The sequence below is a fragment of the Sus scrofa genome, chromosome 3, assembly GCF_054392235.1.
Source record: "Sus scrofa isolate SSC_HxYL_T2T_F1_AM1 chromosome 3, Sscrofa_HxYL_maternal_Yorkshire_Landrace_v2.0, whole genome shotgun sequence".
Lineage (NCBI taxonomy): Eukaryota > Metazoa > Chordata > Mammalia > Artiodactyla > Suidae > Sus > Sus scrofa.
In genome coordinates, this window is record NC_139385.1 from 122,277,183 (window position 1) to 122,302,577 (window position 25,395).

The window sequence follows — 25,395 nt, forward strand, 5'->3', positions numbered from 1 at the left end:
TGGAGAGGGGACCCTCCTTGCCGACCTCACGGGCTGATGCAGGGGCCAGCCCTCCAGCACGAGGGTGATGCCCTGGGCCCGCTGGGAGCTGCTGGGTGGGGGCAGGAAGGGAGTCGGACTTCGTGGCCCACGCGCTCTGTCCTGTTGCAGCATCTCAGGCTACGGAGCCGCCGGCGGGAAAGGCGGGAAGAACACCATGATGCGGTCCCACGGCGTGTCTGTGCTGGGCATCTTCAACCTGGAGAAGGACGACACCCTGTACATCCTGGTCGGGCAGCAGGGGGAAGACGCCTGCCCCAGTGTAAGTGCCCAGAGCCAGGTTTCACCTCCCCACTCAGCGGGACCCCGGCAGGTCCCTCAGAGGACACCAATGCCAGACACACTCCTTCTGGAAGCTCACGTTCAAAGACGGCAGGAATCACCCTTTGTTCCACCTGCAAATGCCCCTCCCTTTCCACGGCCACTTGGGGGCAGGAGAAAGCAGGCAGTGTGACTGTTGAGAGGCACATCCTACAGCAACTGAGGCTGAGGCTGGGTTTCCTGAGCAACCCTTAAAACTGAAGAACTGAGCTTGAGCGGACAGAGGGTTGTCCTTCGCAGCAAAAGTGTGAGTTGAAACTCACTTCCCACACTTTCTCAGGAGGGCACCGTTGTCTTTAGCCTTGTTATTATAAACGGGAAAATACTGGAGTTCCCGCTGTGGCTGAGTAGGTTAAGAACCCAAGCAGTATCCATGAGGATGCGGGTTCGATCCCTGGCCTTGCTCAGTGGGTTAAGGGATCCGGCATTGCCACAAGCTGTGGGTTAGGTCATAGATGCAGCTCAGATCTGGCGTTGCTGTGGCTGTGGCTGTGGCTGTGGCTGTGGCCAGCAGCTGCAGCTCCAAGTCAGCTCTTAGCCTGTGAACCTCCATATGACACAGGAGGGGGCCTAAAAAGACAAAAAAAAAAAAACAACACAGAAAAATACCAGACTAGCCATGTCTTGTTCAGCTTGAAATCGCAGACTCATAGCCACATATAGGTACATAAAACCATAGAAAAATTTCTGAAAGATACACATAGCAGTGCTGCTTCTGGAGAGGGGCCTAGAGTTGAGGGTGCTTTGTCAGTAATGTCTGAGAGGGTTACAAAAAGAATGCATTCACATATTATTTATTATTTGTATGATTAAAATTGTTGATATTTTTTAAAGCATGGACTCAGAGCTGGGAGAGCATATATTCCATGTCCCCATTTCACAGATGAGAAAATGGAGACCACAGCGGTGAAGGGACCTGTCCAGGCCACTCACCACCCAGCACAGAGACTCTGGCTCCTAGTTTGGCTGCCCCACACTCACTTGGGCCTCAGTTTCTACAGCCTTTTCCCCTTTTCACTTATAACCCATCCCTTGGCAAGCCAGACAACCCCCAGAGACAATGCTTCATTCCCGTTCCTGACCCCACTGGGACGTTTAGCTGTCAGAGAGGGAGAGCGCCAACAGTGGCACTTAAAGCCAGCCGTGGCCTAAAATGACCAGGAGGGTGAGACAGAGGAGACAAAAAAAGCAGCAGCCATGCCTCTTGCCTGTGCTGGGAAGACAGGACCCTGGTGGGAACACAGCACCCTGCAGGGCGGGTCTCTACCTGGAGCCAGGCCACAGCCCCTCTGGACTGTGAACTTCTTCCCCAGGAGGGGCCAGGGCAGGGGTTGGGTTCTAGGGCCCAGGGCGCAGAGCCCTTCTTCAGAAACTTATTTATTCAAGAGCAGACTTGGAAAAGGGCTATGAGAAAGTGGTTCAGTTCCGCAGAGTAAACTCAGGGCTCCTAAGAGTCAGGCTCCAGCCTGGGAGCCAGGAGTACAGTGCCCCACCGCCACCCTACCCCTTAGAGGGTTAAAACAAAGCTTTGCAGGGACAGCCTCGTGCATGAGAAATGTCTGGACTCTAACCTTTTATTTAGCAACTATAATCAGGACTTTTCAACTATACTGTAGTATATTAAGTCATTAAATTACAAGCTGCTGTAATTTTCACAGGAATTTATCGAGTACTAATGTAATTCTTTCATTTAAGCACAAAGATTGCATTGACTTCTGCAAGGGACTTTTACTTGATTGGATTGTAATCAGTTATGTCTTTTCACAGGACTGCATCCCTCCTTTTTAATTCACTTGTAATCTACTTGTTCCTCTGGATTGCTGCATTTTATCATTTTATTCATCAACCTACTTGTTCTCAAACTTTGTGGACGCACAGGCCAAGTGCCAAAAAAGCCAGGGACAGAGGACAGCCCCCTCTGCTGGTCAGGTGGGGCATAGCATGGGCATGGGGAAAGGAGTTGGTCTTCCCAGCTGCTCCACACCCTTGCCCCTCAGGAGTCATTTAAGGAAGGGAGAAACACCCTTTACAGGCGCCGCCTCAATCTCCACTCCTCCCTAGGCCCCAAAAAATGGTGACTCAAGAGGATCTTCTAAAGAGTGAAGTGGACCCTAAGAATTAAACTGCAGGCTTTGGCAGCTCTACTGATGGACTCCAGTTGCTGGAAACACACACACACACACACACACACACACACACACACACACACACACACACACACACACACACACACACACACACACACACACACACACACACACACACACACACCCCCTCAGCTCCTGCTTCTCCACTTCCTCCCACACCTCACCTGGTGGCATGGCTCAGGTTTCTCAGGTTTCTGAGTTGGGAAATGCTGCAGAAGGAGCAGGTTTACTGGGTTGGATTGATCTGGTAGGCAGCCAGGTGGAGGCTGCTAGTGGATGATGGGATACAGGCCAGTGGAATTCAGGAGAAAGGTCTGGAAAGGAGATAGGAATCTGAGAGAGATCAGCGTGAACTGAGACAGGCTGCGATTGTCTAGGGAGTGGTACAGATGGAGAAGACCGAGGACCAAGCCCTGGGGAACCCCAACATTTACAGGACAGGGGAAGACAACCAACAAAGGGGGAGGAGCCAGGGATGTGGGAGGAGATTCCAGAGGGTGTGGCCTCACGGATGTCAGGGGAAGAAAGCAAATCATGGAAAAGTGATCTGCTCCTCCAAATGCTGCTGCAGGCCCCACAAGATAGAGCCTGAGAATCCAGTAGACTGTTTCCTACCCCAGACAGTTCAAAGGAGACACCTGAGCTGGGGCAGTGGGGAATGGGCTCGAGTTAGACAAAAGCCATCCTTCAGCCCAGGCTGCTCCGTCCAGCAATCCCCAGCCATCCGCAGATTCTGTCCGTGGGAAGAGGGCATCCCCAAAGTAGTGGGGACCCCGCTGCTGCTGCCAGGCAGAGGAGAGGAGGAAAGGGAGCAGAGTCAAAGGGGATGGACCTTCTTAGCACCACTGGTTTGCAGTAGGAAGCTCCCCAATTTACAGAGGAGGCAGAGCCAGACAGGTGAGGTGCCTCGCCGCCGTGGCCCAGCAAATCTCCAGTCAGGAAGGGAGACCAGACCTGGCACTCTCTGCTCCGCTCTGCTCAGTGGGCAGCACACATTTCCATCTCTGTCCCTGGCTCTGCCCTTAGGACAAGCCGCTTGCATCTCAGGCCCTCCCCAGGCAGCACTCAGCAGGGTTTCCTTCCAGCACAGTCCACACCACACCGCCCCCACCCAGCCCTGTACGGCACTGTGCATACACAGGAGAAACGTCAGCTCTCCACAGTAGCAATTCAGAGCCTTCCACCCACACTCAACCCACTCTGAAGAATATCAAATTATCTCCATCATTAAATCCAAAATGCCATCAAACAAACTGCATCTCAGCTATTTATCTAGAAATTTCTCTAGCACTCATTCCTGGCCCCCATGAGTGCTCTAGCATAAGGAAGGGCTCAAGATGAATTGCCGGGTCCACCAGCTGGTTACACAGGAACATTCGATGAAAATGTGCTGTTTTATTGGCCTTTTTTCAATTAAGTGAAAGCAAAGTCCTTTTCCTCTGAGGTCAGGCCGATGTGCGGAGAGTTTGTCCCAACAGCTCTGACCGACAAGCAAGATGGCTATTATTGAAGCACTGCCCTCCTGATTCAGGGAATCCAGGATTCTGGGTGACAGGAATTTCCAGCCTCTCCCCAGAGACGGGTGCCTGGGCCCACGCAGAGCGGAATAAAATCTGCGTTTGGCCTCCCACTGTCTCGTTCTCTTTCCGTGATGCTTCAAACAGCAACTTCTCCAAAAACCTCAATGGCTCCTCACTGCCTAGAGAATGAAGTCTAGCTTCTCTGTTTGCACTCATGGCGTCCGGCTACCATCTGACTGTCCAGTTTAGTTCCCTCTCCCACTCCCAGTAATAATCCTCCAGCTCTGTCGCACTGCAAAGAAGGACATCCCTCCTCAGAGTCCAAAGGCGCCTCCCAGGTCCTCTGGGACCATCTTTCTGTCCTAAGATGGACTTTTCTGAGCCAAAGAAACTCCTTGCATTTTTCCCTAAATACCCCACTTTCCTCCTTCCCCCAGGCTCATGCTACTGTCCACCCTGCAGCGCCCTAACGTTCCCCCATTCTTTGTGTTTGAAAATCTCCCTATCCTTCAAAGCCCCATTGAATACCACCTCCTCCAGGCAGTCCTCCCAGATCTCTAGTCCGAGACCAAGCCTGGCTCTCCCTCCTCAGCTTCCCATACAGTTTCTCTCCAAGCTGTCCCTGTGGTCTATTCTCTAATACTACCCAGAGCCACAGTTACCCGTGTGTATTTTTTTGTCTCCTCAGCTCAACTGTGAGCTAATTGAGAAATCGCCACCCTCTATCTTTAAACATAGAAGAAGGTCTGGGCACAAACCTGGGGTACTTTTTTTTTTTCTCCAGACCAACCGATTAATCCAGAAAGTCTGCATTGGCGAGAACAACGTGATCGAAGAAGAGATCCGCGTGAACAGAAGCGTGCACGAGTGGGCCGGAGGGGGCGGAGGAGGGGGCGGAGCCACCTACGTGTTTAAGGTGAGGGCTGCGTGCCAGCTCCCTGCACCGCCTTTTCTGCCTCCTGCCTTGGGTCCTCCGGACAGCGCTGGGAATGAAGCTCCTCGGGTGCTCTTAGCCTCATTTAAAGTGGGGGAAACCGCGATCCAGAGGGAGAGAAGGTTCCCTGTCTGTCCGAGAAAGGTCAGGCTGCTGTCCTCTTGCTGATGTCCCAGCCCGATTTCCCCACTCGGGTCTTTGCCATCCTGCTTCAGTCCAGAGGGTCCCAACTGTGCCTGTCCTAAGGTGGACCTTTGTGACATCATCCAAAATAGGCAAAGCTCTCCTGCTACCTCCTTCTGCAGGGACAGTGAAGCGAGGGCTTAATCTGGAAGTTGGGGGGGTCTTCAGGATTAAGAGACCCCTGAGGGTGCAGAGAAAAGAGAGAAGACCTACTTCTGAGCACAAGCTCCCAGACCCCGAGGCTAGAGAGAAGCCTAAGGAAAGGGGCTGCATTAACAACCTCTAAGACTGATCCTGCCCTCCTGGTATCCATGTATATTCATATCTCCTAGTGTTTCTGCCTCTCTTATTACTGAACCTGGACTGATACAGGAGCTGGGGAAGGGACGGCCCGAGAGCTGATGGGTTGTTGGAACATGAGATGAGAGCCCTCGGAGCCCACTGCCCAGCAAACACCAGGACACATTTAAACATTTGAACGGCTCAGGGGTCTCCGGAATGGGAGCCCAGCTTGGTTTCTCAATCTGAATGTCTCCCCTGACAGATGAAGGATGGCGTGCCAGTGCCCCTGATCATTGCAGCTGGCGGTGGTGGCAGGGCCTACGGGGCCAAGACAGACACGTTCCACCCTGAGAGGCTGGAGAATAACTCCTCAGTTCTAGGGCTGAACGGCAATTCCGGAGCCGCAGGTAAATCACGGCAAGCCCACCCTCTCCCAGAACATTCTCCCCGGACTGGGTGAGCTTCAGCCCGGCCAGGTGCTGTCATACACCTGTGGGCATTTTGGTCCCTGGCCCTTGAGATGCTGGGAGCCCTGGATATTGGTACTGGGATCAAGAGAAGAAAGGCGAGGAGTTCTCTTGTGGCACAGTGAATTGAGGATCCAGCATTGTCACTGCAGGCTTGGGTTGCTGCTGAGGCACAGGTTCGATCCCTGCCCCGGGAACTTCCATATGCCACAGGCACAGCCAAAGAGAAAGAAAGAGAGGAAGGGCAGGCCACACCTTGGGGACCCAGGGGCCACCGGGCTGAGGGGTTTAGATGTGCAGAAAGTCACTGAGAAAATGAGGCAGGCAGCAACATTTGGACCGCCAGCCCCAGCCTCCTGGGTTTTACCAACTGCAACTGGATGTGAGCAGGTGGAAGAAATCTGAGCAGAATCAGGCCTCCCAGGCCCCCGCGGTTTGTTTTTACTTCCCTACCCCAGGCTGCAGCTCACACATCTCGATGGAAAATCTCCCTGGAATCTCCATGGCTGGGTTCTCTGTGCTGTCTAATGAGAGCCAGCAACGCAGACACAGGGGCAGACACAGAAGGGGGTTGAATTCTCTGGTTTCTCTGAAGTCAGCCATCTCTAAAGAAAAAAGGCAGTTCATCTTTTTTTTTTTTTCTCTTCTCCGCAAGCAGACTGAGGGGGGATTTTTTTAAGGCATTTAAGATTTGAGATTAATTAAGATAAATATTCAAACTTTTCTCTTCAACCAAGAGATGGCTAGAATTAGAAGGAGGAGAAAGAATCATTGAGTCCCCAGTGAGGAATAGCCCTCAGTGGTATTTGCAGCGCCCCTTACACCTGTCCTGCATTTAATAAATTACAGACTCCTCTGCATCTGTTCTACATGCACTTTGCAAAAACAGTCCTGTAGGGTTTTCCAGACGTGTTAGTTTTATTTCACAGAAATGTCATAGAAGCTCATAGAAGGTTTGTGGATTTTTTTTTTTTCCTCAAGATGGCCAAACTATTTCATACTTAATCCATTTTTTTTTTTTTTTTTGGTCTTTTCAGGGCTGCACCTGCAGCATATGGAGGTTCCCAGGCTAGGGGTCTAATCGGAGCTGTAGCTGCCGGCCACAGCCACAGCCACAGCAATGCAGGATCCGAGCCGCGTCTGCAACCTACACCACAGCTCACGGCAACACCGGATCCTTAACCCACTGAGCGAGGCCAGGGGTCGAACCTGCAACCTCATGGTTCCTAGTCAGATTTGATTCCTCTGTGCCACAATGGGAACTCCCTTTCTTACAAACGTCATGGTTGATGATTTGTTGATTTGTCTTTATTTTTACGCCCATTGTTTTCTTTTCCACACATTTGCTTGCAGGTGCAAGAGAGTCAGGGTGGGAGGCTGAGCTGGCTGGGGCTGTGCAGGAGGCAAGGGGTCAGGTGCTGGAGGCAGAGGCAGGGGCAGGGGGCGGGTGACACGGCATCAGGCCCATCTCATCCTAGTTTATTTACTAAGCTCGTGGCCCCGCAGAGCCTCCAGGTCCCTCTTCCGGCTAATGGCGCTGAGGGACCTTCCCTCTGGCCATGACATCTCTCGCCTTGACAGGCCCGCCCATGCCCTCTGGCCAGCAGAAGGGAGGCCAGACACTTGAAACCCAAGCCCTGCAGCTCCCGAGGCTGAGAGAAGGTCCCCAGCCCCTTGCCTGGGGGCCTCCCTTCAGCTCCCTTGGCCCTGTTCTGGACCTAAGTTTCTTCCTGACCTTGGCCTCATTTCCTGAAACCTGCCTCCCTCTGCCTGCAGCTTCCCCCACCCAGATGTCCCTCCGCTGCCCCCTCTGGGTCTAGATGAGCCTTGGCCGCAAATGCTCCCAGAGGACCCTTCCAGGCGGATTAACCCTTACGGTGCCAGCAGAACCAACGCTGCTAGTTCTCCCAGTTCCAGCCACCCATCAGCTGCTGGGACAGAAAGGGCTTTGAGATCTTTGGAGTAAAGCGCCTCTTAAAATGTCACTTGAAATAAGAATGAGGAGAGAAGGTGGGGGTTCTAGAATTTCAGGGGCTTCAGGAGAGATGTGCTGTGGTCTGTCTGTGGCCTTAAGATAGAGTTGCAAGGAACATTTCAGAGCAGCCCCAGGAGAAGCAAGCGCAGCTCCAGCTGCTGCCAGAGCATTGCCACCCCGCCCCCAGCCCTCTTTGCTCTTGACCTTGGAGTGGCTCCTTAGAGGCAGGCAGGAAAGATGGTGCCTGAGCTTCAGAGTGTGGGGCTTCTACACACGTCTGTCCTGCCTCCCAAATGCCCGACAGCGCCCCCACTTGGTGTGAATGAAACATTTCACATGCCCACTGTCTCCTTTGATCCTAACGTCAACCCTATGAGGCGAGTCTCACATTCTCCAAGTTACAGGTGAGGAGGCTGAGGCTCAGACCAGGGAAGTTCTTGCCCAGGAAACAGTTAAAGCCCTTTGGGTTATCTGGTGCCTAGTCCAGGATTCCTGCTAGGAATTTCCCTGCCATGACCTTGGCAGAGTTTTGACAGTCGGCTGCCTTAGGACTGGCGAGTCCCGGGTCTTGTTGGGATGGGAAGCAGAGAATGAAATGAAGGTGTGATGCTTCAGGCGTTGGCAGGCACAGAGGGGAGGCAGAGGAACTGGTTGTGTTGTCACAGCCTGTCCCCCGCCTACCCCATCCCTGACCAAGCACGCTCCCAGGCCTGTGCGCCAGAGGCCCGACAGGAAGCAGGGCTACGAGGCGTGCTCCCATCCGGGTGTGCAAAGCTGTGGCCAGAGCAGGTCTCCCTAGGGGCCCACTGAGGACGGCCCCCTGGTGCTGGAGCTGGGGCAAGCACCCCCCTCAAAGACCCCGAGTCCTGCTTCCTTTGCCAGACCCCACAGCCGCCCAAACCTAGCCAGCCCCTCACTCAGGCATCTCTCTCTCCCCACAGGTGGCGGAGGTGGCTGGAATGATAACACTTCCTTGCTCTGGTCTGGAAAATCTTTGCTGGAGGGCGCCACCGGAGGACATTCCTGCCCCCAGGCCATGAAGAAGTGGGGGTGGGAGACAAGAGGGGGTTTCGGAGGGGGTGGCGGGGGGTGCTCCTCAGGTGGAGGAGGCGGAGGATATATAGGTAAAGATGATTCGTGTTCAAGGTGTCACCCCCCCTCCCCTCTTAGTCCTAGGCACCCCACCTCCCTGTCCTCTCCCCGGCCCTTGCCTGCCCGCCCCTGGCCCTCCTGTGTGGACTGTGATGTATCCGTGCACGCCTCCCTCCCAGCCCCTCCACACGAGCCAGAGGCAGGATGCTGGTTCGCGAGCCAGCATCCTGCCTCGAGGGTTCGATCAGACAGGGTCAATTCCCATGTGACTCCTCACCTCCCCCAAAGCCAAAGATAAAGGGGCTCTGGCTTCGAGGGCTGTTCTCTGGGCCACCCCCAAGGACGCTATAGCATGAGAACCCTGCTCCGTGCCACCCTTGGGATGGCCTGGCCGAGTCCTTGCCAAGCCAGCTCCCTAAAGGCCTGGTTTGCGGCTTCTGGCCTCACAGACTCTCCCCTCTCCCTTCCCCGCCCCAGCCCACCGGCTTCCAGAAGCACAGAAGCAGGCCGCTGTCCGTGCTGATGGGGCTACGCCTAAGGGCAGCTGCGGGCAGGCCCAGCCCAGCCCTTCAGCAAGCAGCTGGCCCCTGGCCCCAGCTCTCCTCTGGGCTGCAGAGCAGAGCAGAGCCACCTTCTGAAGCTGAGAGGCTGGGAGAGGATGGCCCCACCGTCCCCACAGACTAGGACACAATGCATGCAAGCACTGTGACGTTCTATGTTCCGCTTGACGCCGTGTGTGAGATGCTGTGTTACCCATGTGCTCTTCTTTTCCAAGCCCTGGGGGTGGGGGTGGGGGGTGAGGAGCCCGGGGTGGGGAGGGGAGCCCAAAGAGAACCCAGCCCCCACTGAAAGGAGGGACAGGAGCCTAAAGGCACAGGGGCCTATCCCCCGACCCCAACCCTGACCGATGGGACGGCTCAGGATTACTGCCCTGGCCAGGAAGAGGGACCAGCACAGCCTGGGGAGACTGGAACTTTTCTGACTCGTGCTCAAACAGACTGCTTCCTAGGGGGGCCCAGCAGAGTGGTGGGGACTCCCCAGTGGGAGCTGGCCTGGATCTGAAGGAGAAAGTGGCCCACACACCCAGCATCGACTGAGCCAAGCCCCAATCGCAGCCCCTGTGCCCTGAGCCTCCCTTCTCTCCCCCCTACCCCGCATACCCCTCCCTGACCCCCTGCATGCCCTGCTCATGTGCACAGTGTCTAGACTTGGGCACCCACCCCTCTGCGTTCAACTCTTCTCTGGTTGGCCACAGGTGGCAATGCGGCCTCAAACAATGACCCCGAGATGGACGGGGAGGATGGGGTTTCTTTCATCAACCCACTGGGCATCCTGTACACCCCGGCTCTAAAAGGTACCCCTCTGCCAGGTGGCAGAACCAGCTTCCATAGGCCAGTTCTCCCTCCCAGCTCCCAGGGCAGCTTGGGAGTTCCTATCATGGCTCAGCAGAGATGAATCCGACCAGTAACCATGAGGACACAGGTTCAATCCCTGGCCTTGCTCAGTGGGTTAAGGATCCAGCGTTGCCGTGAGCTGTGGTGTAGGTCGCAGACATGGTTGGGATCTGGCATTGCTGTGGCTGTGGCATAGGCCAGCAGCTATAACTCTGATTTGACCCCTAGCCTGGGAACTTCTGTATGCCTCAGGTGCAGCCCTAAAAAGCAGAAAAATCGATAAATAAAAATAAAACCTCAGGGCAGCTGATGTGAGGCCAGGTTACAAAGGTGTGATTGTGGGTCCCTTGCAGGCAAATCTTCCTAGTGCTTGCTCACCAGGTTTTCTGAAAATAAGGATGCATGATCTGATATGAACACGGAGGCAGAAGACTGACTCCCAGGCAGGCCGGCCCTAGAAAACGCAACAGTAATAGGCCCTGTGCCTGTAGCAGCCAACTTAAGGGTCCCTACAAGTACGCACCCACATGCCCTCTGTCTGAGTTCCATCACCGGATGCACCGGGGACTTTCCTGCACAGGCAGCGCCTCCAGGGGCAGTGGGACATAGGAACAGGGACCAGGCGGAGACAAAGCACAGAGCCTGGGATAGGCTGCAGGGCAGCCTTCCCAGCCTCTGCCCAGGCTGACCCTCTCTCCTTGTCACCAGTGATGGAGGGCCATGGGGAAGTGAATATTAAGCATTACCTAAACTGCAGCCACTGTGAGGTCGATGAGTGCCACATGGACCCCGAGAGCCACAAGGTCATCTGCTTCTGTGACCATGGGACAGTGCTGGCTGAGGACGGTGTCTCCTGCATCGGTAAGGGGGTGAGGGAGGGGCCCCAGAGCTTAAGCCACAACTGGTTTCCGTGGTTCTGGGACATCTCGGATACAGTTTTATAAACTGCCTGACACCCCTGACTGCCCCAGCACGGGTGTTCTGAAGATGGACAGGGGGACCCTCAGTGAAGGGTGGGCCATGACTCATGAAGGCGTCGGAAGTCACCTGGTCCCACCCCCAGCCCAGGATGTGACTCCCACGTCCCCACCAAGGTGCCAGCTCTTCTTCCCTGGAACACCCCAGCGCCAGGAACCTCCACACTCGCAGGGCGCCCCATCCTGTTGAGAAGCTGCAGCACCAGACCTGTCCCCTCCGACTTCCGCTCCTTGGCTCCCCCGCTTGCAGCAGCCCTTCGGGCGCAGTGTCTGAAGACAGAGCCCCCTCCTCCTCCTCCTCAGGTCTTCCTCAGATTAAATAACCCATGTTTTCAATCCATCCACATGGGACACAGGTCTCATGTCTCTCCCGACCCTGCCGTCCAGTTGTCAATGTCTCTTTGGAAATGCCGCCGGGTCCGGGACCGGGCGCGGTGCCTCCGTGTGGTAGGTGCCAGCGTGCTCCCAGGCCTCCCTCCCGCGCTGAGCCCCGTGCTCCAGAGGACAGGGACTCGATCCAGCCTCAGGAGTGACAGAGAGGCCCTCTCTCTCTCTCACTGGCTCATGTTGAGTCTCCTAAGGCACCGCCTCTCTTCTGGAGCCTCTGCTGGCTCCCCTCGCATCCTCGTCCTGCCACGCGCACTTGATATTGATCAGCGTCCAGATTGTGGTTTTCGTTCCTGTTACAGACGCCCTCCCCGGAAAGTTACTGTCAAAAGTTGTAAAACCAGGACGAACCCACTTCGGGCCCTGGGCCTCTGAGAAGGGGGATGGTCAAGGTGTCCAGGCCGGGGAGGAGTGGGTGGCTTCTGTCCAGGCTGGGGAGGCGCTTTCTGACGTGGGACCAGCTCAGAGGAGAAGTAGGCTGGTCACCGGTGCCCCACGGGGACCTGTCTTCCAGTGTCGCCCACCCCGGAGCCCCAGCTGCCGCTCTCGCTGATTCTCTCCGTTGTGACCTCCGCCCTCGTGGCCGCCCTGGTCCTGGCCTTCTCTGGCGTCATGATCGGTGAGTGTACCGGAGCCCCGGCACTTCCAGGGTCTGCAGGAAGGCAGATCTGGCAGAATGGAACAGCACCTCTGGCTCGGCCAGGTGTCCCTCTGGGTGGGGGGTTGAGGAGGGCCGCCCAGGCCAAACCAAAACAGAAGCCCCCCACGCCACACCCCCCAGCACAGCTCTGTTTCCTCGCAGTTCCTGATTCTGCACCTCAGCCCCGGGCCTCCAGACCTCCAGTGTCTGGTCCGCTGCTGCTTACAAAGATACCACTTCTCACTGGAAACATCCATTTTCTTCAAATTTCTAACACACTTTGGTCATCTTCAACGGAGATTAAAGAATCAAATTCTTGGCGTTCCCATCATGCCTCAGCAGTAACAAACCCGACTAGCATCCATGAGGACACAGGTTCCATCCCTGACCTCGCTCAGTGGGTTAAGGATCCGGTGTCGCCGTGAGCTGTGGTGTTGTCACAGACACATCTCGGATCCCACATGGCTAAGGTGTAGGCCAGCAGCTGCAATTCCTATTCGATTCCTAGCCTGGGACCTTCCATATGCCAAGGGTGGGGCTCTAAAAAGACCAAAAAGAAAAAAGGTCAAATTCTTCATGCCAAGAAGGAGGGCACTCTTCGGAGGAGAGCACCATGACCAAAGCTCGCCCCCTCCCCAGGCCTCACTGTGGCTCTTCAGGTTTGGCTCGCTCCCTGCGTCCTGCGTCCCGCCCACCCTCCCCCACCCCCGAACCCCGAAGAGAATGCAGAACTGGTTTTTGAGTGTTTTCTCTGAGGTCTGTGAGCCAAGCAGTGCTGATTTGCGGGTCTCAGAGGGCTCAGGATGGTCCAGCCAGGCTCTTACTGCTAGAGATGCTGGGGCAGGTGGGCAGGGAGCCGAAGGGAGGCAGAAGAAAAGGCTCAGTTCCAGGCAGCACTTTCAGGCCAGCCCCTTGGGGGAGGGACTCTGGGGGTGGCCATGGAGCCTGTGTGAGTCCCATGACGCCCCCCTTCCAAACGCAGGATGACCAGAGCTAACGTGTTATGCACTCACTACACAGTTTAGTTCCCTGAATCCTCAGAGGCCCCTGTGATCACGGTTGGCACTTTTCATAGAGGAGGACCTGAGGGCACAGAAGTTGCCTCCCTTGCCCTGGCCTGGAAGTGGTGGGGCTGAGCTTTAAACACAGAATCTGCCCCCTCCCCATGAATCATCTTCCTTGGAGTTGGCCTGATGGAATGTTCTCGCACATGGAGATAGCAGTGATTGTGGTCACTTGCATTGGGACAGCTCTTTAGAACTCCCCCAAACCATTTTATGTTGATGAATTCATTTCATTATTACAATCCTGGCTGATGGGGCGTGGGGGGGTTACCTCCCTCCTTACGGAGAAGGGGACAGATCCAAAGAGATCACAGGTCACTCATCAGTGTCACAGCTTATAAGTAACAAAGGCAGGATTAGAACACAAGTCCTCGGGCACCAGTTTAGAGATCTTTCATCCGTGGCTGTTCTCCAACTATATGGTTTGGTGATTCTTCAACTGTAGGAAACCCAGGTGACCCAGAGCCCACATGGCCCACTGCCATGTCTGTCCCCACCCAGCACCTGGGCAGAGCAGAGATACTAAGGCAGGCTGGTTCCTGGAGACACGGGACCTCTCTGATGGCTGACTTTGGCCCCTAAACTTCCCGGCAGTCATGGGGGAACGTCTTTAGGGTCTTTGCTCCACCTTCCCTCACTCTATCCTTCACCTGGGGTCAGACTTTCAACACCGGCTGGTGGTTTCCCAGGTTCCTTGAGTTCCCTCCAGATTATCTCTCACAGGCATTTCCGCTAAGAAAACCCTTGCCCATTTCATCCCCTCTTAGATCTGCTTCTCAGAAGACCCCAACTATTGTGCCTCTGCCCCTGCCTGAAACAATACGTCTTCTCCATTGACATGATTTTAAGCTTTACGCTTACTTTACTCTTTCAATTAAAGGTACGCTTTTACATCTGTAATCATTTTGTTAGTATGACTAAGTGTGATGGAAAGGTTTAGATCCCTGCGGAGGAAATGGAGATCCAAGAAGGCTTCCTGGAGGAGGTGGTCCAGCCGCCTTGCCCAGGCCACCTTGCAGCTGACCGCCGTCTGTCTGCAGTGTACCGCCGGAAGCACCAGGAGCTGCAAGCCATGCAGATGGAGCTGCAGAGCCCCGAGTACAAGCTAAGCAAGCTCCGTACCTCGACCATCATGACCGACTACAACCCCAACTACTGCTTTGCCGGCAAGACTTCCTCCATCAGTGACCTGAAGGAGGTGCCTCGGAAAAACATCACCCTCATCCGGTGAGTGCCCAGCACGGTCCTCTAGAGCAGCGGGAGGTGTGGGGGTCGGAGGGGAAGGAGGACTTGTTGGGGGCGGGGGAGGTCATTTCTGCGTGGCAGATTCCTCTGGAGATAAGCAAAGCCACCGCTCAGGGCACCCCCAGCCTCCCAGGGAAGAACGTTTAGGGTTCAGGGCCGTTTGGGGGTGTTTAATTGTTTAACACCCCATGTATTCGTGGGGCTGGTGCAGTGAGAGGAGGACTAAATGGGAGGCACCAGAGCTCTCCTTAGAAGCCCCCCAAGTGCCTTCCCCAAGCCTTGCTCCCCTCCCAGCTCCCAGGGTACCCTGTGCCCGAGGCTGTCCATCACTGAAAGTGACTGCCAGCTGCCTGTCCCTGTTCCAGGGATCAGGACCCTCCTTGGCGGGGCCGCGTCTTACTCATTTCCGTGTCCCTAACAAATATCAGAGACCCAGGAAGTATTCACTGCAGGAATCATGGATTCCAGCCAGTGTCATGGATCCCGGGTTGGAAGCTTTTCTTGCAGCTAAAGCAGCAGAGGCCAGGACTGCAGAGCAAAGCCAGATTGAGGGCTTCACTCTAGAGGGTGTGCGTGACCTCCTGCCTGTTGTGGGTGTCCACCAAATGTGCCCCAGCCGCCTTCTCACCACCCCTTCCCCCGCCTCATCTCGCCCTCTCCTTTGCACAGGGGTCTGGGCCATGGCGCGTTTGGGGAGGTGTATGAAGGTCAGGTGTCTGGAATGCCCAATGACCCGAGCCCCCTGCAAGTGGCCGTAAAGGTAAGAGCCGGCTCCCTGGTGGGCCCGACCTTGGCCAGAGTCCCCGTGAGCGAGCGTGGCTCTCTGCTGCCAGCCTTCGCCAGCCTTCTGCGGCTCACAGCCTCCTCCCCTTCCCCCTCCCTTCTGTGCCCAGACGCTGCCTGAGGTTTGTTCCGAGCAGGACGAGCTGGATTTCCTCATGGAAGCCCTGATCATCAGGTAACGGCACCGGGGGACGCCCCCCACCATCCCCGTCCTGTAAGGAGGATGAGACGTTTCCAACAGGCATGTCTCTAGGAGAAGCAGGGCTGTCTCCACCGTGCCCTGTCCTCTCCAGCAGGAGACCCCCACCTTCTTAGGACACCTTATCAGAGTGGAGCAGCCCCCAGAGAGCTTCTGCTTTAAATGACACGAATTCTGACTATATTAATAATCAATCATTTATACCTGATGATTGATAACCTTGGAAAATGCAAGAGTAGATGGAAGAAGGACCCAAATCACTCCGTCTCCCTACTTGGCATCTCCCGGTCTCTCAGTTCTCTGTGGGACGCCCACCTGGAGCTCTCGGCCCTGTTAGGATCACCTGTCCTGTTAGGATCTCATTAACAAGAAAACCTGAATCTTGGAGCCCCCGCGAGGAGCCCACGGTGGGATCCCGTGGCCCTCTCCTGACCGGGCAGGTCTCCCACAGTCCTTTGGGGAGCAGCTCCTCCAGCTTCCTCCGAGAACCCAAGTGTGAAGCCCAGCCAGCCATCCCCACACCAGCCTGGATCCCGCCTCTCCCCCCGCCCCAGCTTCTACGCAAGCGCCTGCCCCGCATCCTCCCACGCCAACAAGCACTGCCACTTCCAGCTGCGCAGCGACAAGATTCCCCGCAGCTTAGGCCCAGCCGGGGACCCCTGCTTCCCGTCTATAGAGAAAAGCATTTACCTAATGGGGCTGCCGAAAATAGAACTTTGTACCCAGCTTCGCCCACCGAAGATTTCCCCAGACCCAGCTCGGTTAACCTCGGTTAATCCCTTCTGCTCTGCAGCAAATTCAACCACCAGAACATCGTGCGCTGTATCGGGGTGAGTCTGCAAGCCCTGCCCCGATTTATCCTGCTGGAGCTCATGGCAGGAGGAGACCTCAAGTCCTTCCTCCGGGAGACTCGCCCTCGCCCGGTGAGTGAGAACTGGCCTTTCCCAGCAGCTGTGCCAGGACCAAGCAGGGGCGGAAGGAGCCAGAGCGGGCAGCCTGGGAAGCAGCATACTCAGTGGGCCCTTTAACCCTTGACTCTGCGGCTCTCCTTGCCAATCATGCCCCCAGGCTTTGGTAGCACCCCCGTCATCCTTCCAGCCCCGTACACACCCCCAACCCCGCGAGCTGGTCCTTCCTGAGATACCTGCCCCCCAGGAGTGATTTAAAATGTCAGGTCCCAGCCTTCCAGGTGTGCGAATGTGTCTGGAGCCGCATTGGCCGGGGACGGGGTTAGGAGGTTGCTGTGCGTCCCACACGCGTTCTCAGAACCACAAAATCCAACTTCGTAGAGTGAGGATCAGGTTGACTGTGAGAGGAGCGTGACTTACAGTGACAAGGGGGCTGATGCCAGTTAACACTACAGGTGACAAGAAAGAGAGCCGAGGACATCAGGGCTGCAGAGACACTCACACTGAGGAGAGGACAGGCAGAGCTGGGCCTCCCAGCTGCTGCAGAACTCACTGCTCTCTATGGCCTAAGGTCCCCACGATTCATTTGATGGAAGCCCCTGAGTCTCTCCAGCCTTACCTGGTGCCCTGCTGGGTGCAGGCACCCAGCTGGGAACTCAGAACCAGCGGGCTCTCTGTCCTCACTTCCTGCCATCCCTGGGGCTCAGCGGCTCCCTAGACCATCAGGATGGAAGGCCTCAGGGAGCATCTAAGGGGGCTCTGGCTTCAAATCACGTCGTACGGACACGAAGTAATAACAGATGTGCCGATGCAAGGAACAGAAGGGGTGCCTGAGCCAAACAGGAAATGGAATTCATGGGTGCAGATGAAATTCATGGGTGGAGTCCTGGGATCATTTGGTCCCAGGACCCCACCTCCTCAAGAAGAAAGGAATCTTTTAATGTCAAAATAATTTTGCAAACCCTCTATTTATTGAACAGATTTTTGAGGCTTTAATATAGTAGCTATCTTTTAGTATCGTTTGATTCAGTCAATAATGACAAAGGCCATGAAAGAGTCAGTGATCGCTTCATTAAGGATGCTGATGATTGACCACTGTGGTGTCCGTCCCTCTTTGGATCCTGGTGGTCCCGTAGGTACTGGCTTTAGAGAAGATCTCAGGACTCAGGTGGCTCCTTAGACACCAGGGTCACAGTGCAGAGGTAAGAACCTCTGATTACAGCTCATGCTTAGGTTTTCATCTCTGGCTCTGATTTTTCAAATAGCAGCGCTGGCTCCAAAATGCCAGTATGTCCTGTTGGCCACGTCAGGAGCCAGGAAATAGGAGAGCCCAGCACCCTTCACGTCTCATCACTTTTCAGAATGGATTTTTGCCACTTTTAATGTTTTGTGGTCCCCGCCTGTATTCTTTGTTTCTTCCTTTCATCTCTCCCTCTTAACGTTCACATCCATCAATTTAAAAAAAAAAAAAAATCCCTATTCTGTTTTTCACTTGATGCAACAGTTCCTCCCTCATGTCCTCTGACCTTTCATCTCTAAATGCAGAAGCTGCTTGAGGAAGGAACAGATATCAGTGTTGTTCTTTTATTAGTATCTGCATTAGCCTTTGGAAATAGCCCCTCAGAAACCGCGAGCAAAGAAACCATTCCACTTCAGTGCACCTGTTTTCTCACCTGTCAAGTAGGATATCGGTCTAAACAGCATCCCTGAAGGGAGCGCTAGTACCCTGAGGTGCTGCATACCCACACGTGCTCCAGAGAACTCTGTGCTCAAGCAAATTTCAGAGCCATGCAGACTCCCCTCTTACTGATTCTCAGTACACACTGGTGTAGAGCAAAGGCTCGGCTACATCCTGCCGTAAAGAAACCTTTTTAACCCAGGAATTCCCATGCCTGTTTGCTCAAAGTCCATCCCACAACCAGCTTTGGGAAATAGTGGACAAAACCCTCTCGGAGTCTGGATAGGATCTACCCAGAACCACACCTGTCTGAAGAAAGTCCAGTTGCCAAAGGAAGGGCCACTTTCAGTAGCAAATCGGGAGAGGAAAACCCTGATTCCAACTCCTTCTTTGCCCAGGACGGGTGCAAAAGGCATTGAGCACATGGTCTGCTCTGCACTGCTAGTTTAAGTATCAGTTTTTGCATCCACACCTCCCCCAACACCAATACCACACACACACACACACACACACACACCGCATGGGTTACTGACTCTCTGCCTCTGTGCAGACTGATTAGTGGAGCAATTAATTTGCTCTGAGCAGCCAAGGACAAGGAGCCCAGATAAGCCTGGCCCGTGGGTTAATGCCTGGAAAAGTTTAGTCCCTGTGGCACCCCAGGGACAGCAGTGGTCCCTGCATCCTGCGTGTTGGGGGCCAAGACAGGAAGAGACTCAGGGGAAGCCAGGACTGGGTCCTCTTTGGCAGGAACAGAAAGCATTTGCCTGGAGAAAGAAAAGATAGTTCTAATGCTATCGCGTGATGAATGACTATTTCTGCTGGAAATATATTACTTTTCCTTCTCCCAGGAAATGGGGACTGGCTCTCACAGTGCCCAGTACTTCTGACCCTAACAATGTCCCAGGGGAAGCCAAACACCAAGCCATTTCCCGAGACCCCCACGTGCCCTCCACGGACTGACCCCCTCAGTTACGCACCCTGTGCCTCTTTTTGTGGGTCCTTGTAACAATCTGGTGTCACGCTGCTTTCCCAGATGAGGACGCTATGGCTTGGACCAAGGCAAAGCATCAGCCCCAGGTCACCCAGTCAGTAAGAGATGAGCAGGATGCAGCCTAGCCCAGCTCAGTGGACCACTGAAAGTCTCACAACATCTGGGCGCTGTATCTGTAGTCACTTGGGTACCACACGCTACATCCGTGGATGGGCCAGTCCTCCTTTGACCCGCTGTCCTGAGAAGCTCAACTTTAACTCCTAGAACCCTGCCCACCCCACCCCAGATCTTTAAAGCCCAGCTCAGAGCAGTTTCCACTCCACCCTGTTAGCTGTGTGACCTGGAGTGAGTCACCTAACCTCTCTGAGCCCTAAGCCTTCCCGTCCTTAATATGGAGGTAACCTCTCTTTCCCACTGACCTCCCAGGACGCTGCCTCAAAGGAGATCGTGTACTTGGACTTGCTCTGTTGCATGTCAGGCACTGCCTGATGTTCCCTAGGCAGAGACTATTCCCCTCTCAGAGTCGTCTACCCTGCAACTGAAGCGTGTCCTAAATGAGCACGACTCCTCCCCGCCTCCCCTAGACCTGCTCTATTGCTCCAGGGAGCCCGGGGGAGGCCCTGGTCTGTGGCAGAGAAAATCCCCAGCCAGCATCTGCGTAAAGCCAAGTTGAGGTGTAAGCAACTGATAAACCATCCCCCGGCCCCCACTGTTCACTAAGCCAGGGCGGTCACTAAGCTTCTTGCTAGAGGCCGTGGACACGGACCCTGAAGGCCCTGCCTTGGGGGCCTCGAAGGTAGCATGGGGACATAGTAAAATTAGCACAGAAGGGCACAGTGAATATGACATCACATGACAACGTGCTGCTGCAGATTAGGGGGGTTTAGGAATTAAAAAGCTACCAAGAAGGTAGCCCTTGGAAAAGACAGCCCAGCCCTCAACCCAGGAGGCCAGGGGAGCAGAGACGAGCTGCGTCCCAGAGGTAGGGTGACAGTTCCTTTGGCACAAAAGAGACTTCACACCGAAAAGCCTCAGATGGCTCTTCCACTCCCCAGCATGTTCTGGAAGCTTTCCTTTTTCAATCCGCTTCAGGTCTGGGTCTTCTTGAAAAAAAAAAATAGATTTTTAAAATATTTTTGAACATTTAAATGGAGAATTTTTAAAACACAATCCCCCTTGATTTCCTTACAGGCTTTTTTAGATGTTTAGGGAGTTCAAATATTTATGACGATTGAGCTGGAAGAATGGGCAGAATAAATGCAAAGGGGAAGCCGGTCTGCCCCGTCCTGGGCCTTGTGGTTTGGGGCTCTCATCCTGGGTCCTGCGGTTTGGGGTTCTCGTCCTGGGTCCTGCGGTTTGGGGCTCTCGGCTGGGCTGCATGTTATACTCCCCTGGGAGCTGGGACCCTACAAAGGCTGCAGGGATGGAGTCTTTGGTCTGTCTGGGTTGAGGTTCAGGCATCTGCATTTGTTTAAAGCCACCGGTTGATTTGGAATATGCAGCCAGGGCTGAGGCCACAGAGGTGGCATGCCTGTATCTGGGCTTGGGGCAAGCACAGGAAGCCAGTGTCCCAGCTCTTCTCGCCCCCTGCCCTTCTATCAGCGGATAACTTCTATCTCCCACAGAGTCAGCCCTCCTCGCTGGCCATGCTGGACCTCCTGCACGTGGCTCGGGACATTGCCTGTGGCTGTCAGTATTTAGAGGAAAATCATTTCATCCACCGGTGAGTCTAAGTGACCTTGCTTTTCCTTTGCCTTCTGTAGCCTCCCTCCAGGGCTCCGGGGCCCAGACCCATAGGTCTCTCTCCAGAGCTGTTTGGATGGCTCCCCTTCATTCATTCCTCTTTAAGGTGATGCTTACTCACTCGGGGCTTCATCTGGCCCATATGGAAAGTGGGTATCCTGAGACATCCATACCAACGCCGGAGACCCGGATGAGCTGCCGGGACTCCTGCCTTTGTCTTGCAGTGGAACCTTCAAGTCCTAGATCACGTTAACATTTCCCTATCTAGCAATCTGGGCTCCCTGAGGGAAGTTCAAGAATCTATATTTTTACATATCTGACTAGGGGTAATTTGAAGGCAAGTTTTATTCATCGTCATGTCCCTGGCATCGAGTGGAGCGCCATAAATGTTTATGGGGGAGTTCCCTGGTGGCTCAGCTGGTTAAGGAGCTGGTGTTGTCACTGCTATGGTGTGGGTTCGATCCCTGGCCCAGGAACTTCCCCACGCTGCTCGCATGGCCAAAAACAGCAACAACAACAACATCAATAAGTGTTTATTGGGCAATGATTTTTTTCTAAAATACTCTGAAATGACAAATAATGATTATTCTGTACTTCCTTGCTTCTGTACTATACAATCCTTGTGTTTAAGCGGCATTTGGACTGGAACATCAAGTCCACGTGTACTGCTGTAGACAAGAAATCCCCCGTATTTCTTTCCATGTGCCTGTTGACAACTTTCTCCGCGGACAGCGTGGTTCTGAAATCTGGAAAGTCAAATAGACTGTTAGGCTCTTCACAGAGCTCTTCCTCACAATTTGCTTCTAATGTGGTAAATAGCAACCTGGTGAACTAACAAGCATTTATTAAGCCATCAAAGAGTATATGTTCCTCTTAATTAAAATATGTAAATATCACAGAAAATGAGAGAAGCTGTATGAGCTTAGAAATGAAGAAGCAGGTAGATAACAAACTATACTCTCGCCCCTAATAAAAATGGGGACGATAAAGATCAGGAAATACACCAGCCTGGCCTCCCAAAGACATTTAAAACAAGGCGAGAAACACATTGGCTCATCCTATGACTGTCACTGCATCAGTCCGGTCTTCAGCTCTTCCTCTTGATTCCCACCCTTCCAGCTCACAGGTCACTGTGCTCAAGAGAAATAACAGAAGTGAAGGAGAAGCCGGGACCCATCCTTTAGGTTCTCGTCCAAGGCTACCGTCTCTCCTCATGGTCAGCCCTGCCATTGCTGTTCTTGCCCCTTATTCTTGTGTCCAGAACTTTCCATAAGGCTCGGCTCTGGGCTTTGCTGTTGCTCCGTCATGACAAGGTTGTGCTCTTTTTGGAATTAGTCCTTGGCTACAACCATCCCCCCATCTTTGGTCTACGTCCTATAAGTCTGGGCTCATCCCAGAACCTGTGCCATCACTTTGGTGACTTCGGATCACTGCCTTCACTTCTCACTGAGGTGGTTTCTGCGCTTTCCTCTCCACCCCACGATCGTCACCGAGCATCCGGGTTATCTGATGGAAGATCGGTCTCCATCTTTCCTCTGATGTTTTGAAATCCGCTCTCCTAGAAGGCATGATACGCCTTTGCCTACATCCAGTGCTCTGTTATTGCAGATAGTAGGGGAACAGGAGCACATTCTCTTAAGATTCCTATCACTTCTGTGTCTGTAAATAGTTACTGAAGGTCAGAATAAGATCCCAAGTAATAGTTTGTTGCTCCTTTTCTCTTTTTCGGGAAATGAATGTGCCAGATGGTCTGCTTAAGAAGTAAAAGGCGGAGTTCCCGTCGTGGCACAGTGGTTAACGAATCCGACTAGGAACCATGAGGTTTCGGGTTCAGTCCCTGCGCTTGCTCAGTGGGTTAACGATCCAGTGTTGCCGTGAGCTGTGGTGTAGGTCACAGATGTGGCTCGGATCCTGTGTTCCTGTGGCTCTGGCGTAGGCTAGTGGCTACAGCTCCGATTCCAGCCCTAACCTGGGAACCTCCATATGCTGCGGGAGTGGCCCAAGAAATAGCAAAAAGACAAAAAAAAAAAAAAAAAAAGAAGTAAAAGGCGACGATTAGCAGAAAGGGTCCATCTCCAGCAAAGCTTTGCTTGTGGGCTAATTGGCTTTAGGAACACATTTTTCACACCTTCTGACCGGCTTGGAGGACTGTGGCTCACACCACAACAGGTGTCCCTCAATAGCCTCCCCTCCCCAGCATCAGCACACGTCCTGAATGCTGAGCGGGACTCCCTCACCAGACCCACACGCGCCCATTTTTCTATTAGCTCTGTTTCCTTTGGACATGGTTTATTGCCGCTTCAAGAAAAATGTGTCATTTTACCAATTCTTGGTGTGTTCTATGATATTACATTTACTTCCTTGCCATTAAATTCAAGATCACTTTTCTAAGCAACCATTCCGTGCACATCGGCGGAAAGACCGTTCTGGAGCCATAAATATTGTTCCTGGTCTACTTCACTATATTTCTCTTGAGAAGCAATGGCTATATATCCTACTATTTTTCTTCTTCTTAATGTCATATATGTAATGCTTTTATGGTTTTATTAGGGCATCTTATGCACCGTCGCTCCTCAAAATTCAACTTAAACCTCCTGGATCAGGGCAGCGGCATTAACAGCATCCATCTCCCACCCTGACCCGTTGTTCTGGTGTCCAGAGCCAGGATTCCCTATCCAGATCCTATTTTTTAATGCTATACAGTTGTTTATTTTTCATGTCCTTCTTTCTCAGCCAAAGACCAGGTCCTTTGTGAAACCAGTTGAAAATATGAAAACACCACCTATCCCCCCCAAGAAGTACTTTTTTTTTCTTTCCAGGACTTTAATATTATTAGAAACTCATTCCAGACTCCTGTAGCTGCATCCTTAATTCCCACATGCATGTCAAGAATGGGTTAGCAGTCAGTGAGTAGAAGCTGATGCGTCTTGGAAAGCTTCTGATCAGCCTTACAGGCATGCTACAGGAGACTAGGCCATCTGGTGTATAACAACTCAGAAGAAAAGACAACAGCTAGAAAGAAGTGATTCTTCAGCCACATAGAATGATGCTCACAGCTTACTCAGCAAAGGCTGTAAATAAAATCGTAGGTATAAAGACCATAAAGACTTATTGAAAATTAAAACTAGAGGAGATCTTGCTGTGGCGAAATAGGAAGGGCAGCATCTCTGCAGCCCTGGGACACAGGTTCGATCCCCAGCCCAGTACAGTGGGTTTAGGATCCAGCGTTGCTGCAGCTGCAGTGTAGGTCACAATTGCAGCTTGGATCTGATCCCTGGCCCAAGAATGCGAGATGCTTTGGGATGGCCAAAAACGAAAACAAACAAACAAAAAACCCAAAACTGGAAATATTTAGGAATACCTTGACCTACTTGAATCTGATCATGGAAATCTTGCTGTTCCAGAACCACCTGGCAGAAACCACCCAGGAGTCTGTACCAAGCAAAAGCCCAGGGCCAAACGCATTTCTTATGCGCCTCTATTGTCTTGTGTTAGTTTAAGTTTTTTAATAAAATAAGGATAATAATAGCCCCTTGTGTCTCACAGAGTTGTGGTGAGAATTAGGTAGGCAGCGTTTGGAACGAGGCTTAAGCACATACTAACAGGCCAATCAATTTTCTAGTTCCCATTAGAGTTATTTTCATTATTATTATCCCACTAAATATTTTCAGTCATCTCCCCTAATCCTTTTCCATTTCCCTGTTAGTGCTGAGACCTAGAATTGCTAGAGCTCTTTCCTTCGTACTGAAGTATAAGGCAGGAAGGGAACTATGAGGCAGAGGGGGGACCTCTTTGAACTTCAGATCGGAGGTGGAAATCCTTGTGGTGACCATGACACTCAGGAATACGATGAGGAAATGCACTTGCTCCCTGTCTTCTCCCCAGGGACATTGCTGCCAGGAACTGCCTCTTGACCTGTCCAGGCCCTGGCAGAGTGGCCAAGATTGGAGACTTCGGGATGGCCCGCGACATCTACCGGTGAGTGCAGGCTGCCCTCAGCCATCGGAGCTCACCTCCTCAACTTGGTGCCCCAAGAGAGCAGGACGCAGCTGCTTGTGCCCTGTCCACGTGCCACCTAAAAGGTCTTTGAGTTCCTTTACAGGACATGGCAAACCTTAATTATTGCTCACGCCTGAAGGGTGACCCTAGGATAATGCTGCCTGCAGTAATTGACCCTAAGTGGATACTTCAATTGTCTTTCTGGTTCCAACTCTTTAATCCTAGCCTGTTGTGAGACGCAGAATAGCCTGGACGCATGATATGGAAAAAGTTTCTAAGTCAGCTTTAACTTATTGAACCCCTCTCCTCAATACGCAGGAGGAATTCTTAGCATATCTGGCTTGCATCACCCCTGGAAAGAGCGCCTTAGAACATGCAGGAAGCTGGATCCAGCTCACTGCTTTTCTTTTCCCTGCCAGGGGACCTG

At 53.2% G+C, this 25,395-nt stretch overlaps 1 protein-coding gene across 3 annotated transcripts in view; it reads left to right on the plus strand.

Annotated features, from left to right (window-relative positions):
* ALK (ALK receptor tyrosine kinase) overlaps window positions 1–25,395 on the plus strand; it is an 805,341-nt gene that overhangs the window by 758,306 nt on the left and 21,640 nt on the right. For 2 of the 3 annotated variants that reach the window (XM_085019699.1, XM_085019698.1), the window contains 13 exons: window positions 151–301; window positions 4,812–4,943; window positions 5,689–5,833; window positions 8,810–8,992; window positions 10,216–10,314; window positions 11,063–11,215; window positions 12,233–12,337; window positions 14,463–14,649; window positions 15,337–15,427; window positions 15,561–15,625; window positions 16,443–16,572; window positions 20,852–20,949; window positions 24,855–24,947. In XM_085019699.1, the coding sequence (XP_084875825.1) occupies window positions 151–301; window positions 4,812–4,943; window positions 5,689–5,833; window positions 8,810–8,992; window positions 10,216–10,314; window positions 11,063–11,215; window positions 12,233–12,337; window positions 14,463–14,649; window positions 15,337–15,427; window positions 15,561–15,625; window positions 16,443–16,572; window positions 20,852–20,949; window positions 24,855–24,947 (1,632 nt within the window). Of the gene's footprint in view, window positions 1–150; window positions 302–4,811; window positions 4,944–4,989; window positions 5,106–5,688; window positions 5,834–8,809; window positions 8,993–10,215; window positions 10,315–11,062; window positions 11,216–12,232; window positions 12,338–14,462; window positions 14,650–15,336; window positions 15,428–15,560; window positions 15,626–16,442; window positions 16,573–20,851; window positions 20,950–24,854; window positions 24,948–25,395 lie in introns of those variants that run through there. The other variant, XM_085019700.1, reaches the window with a different exon arrangement.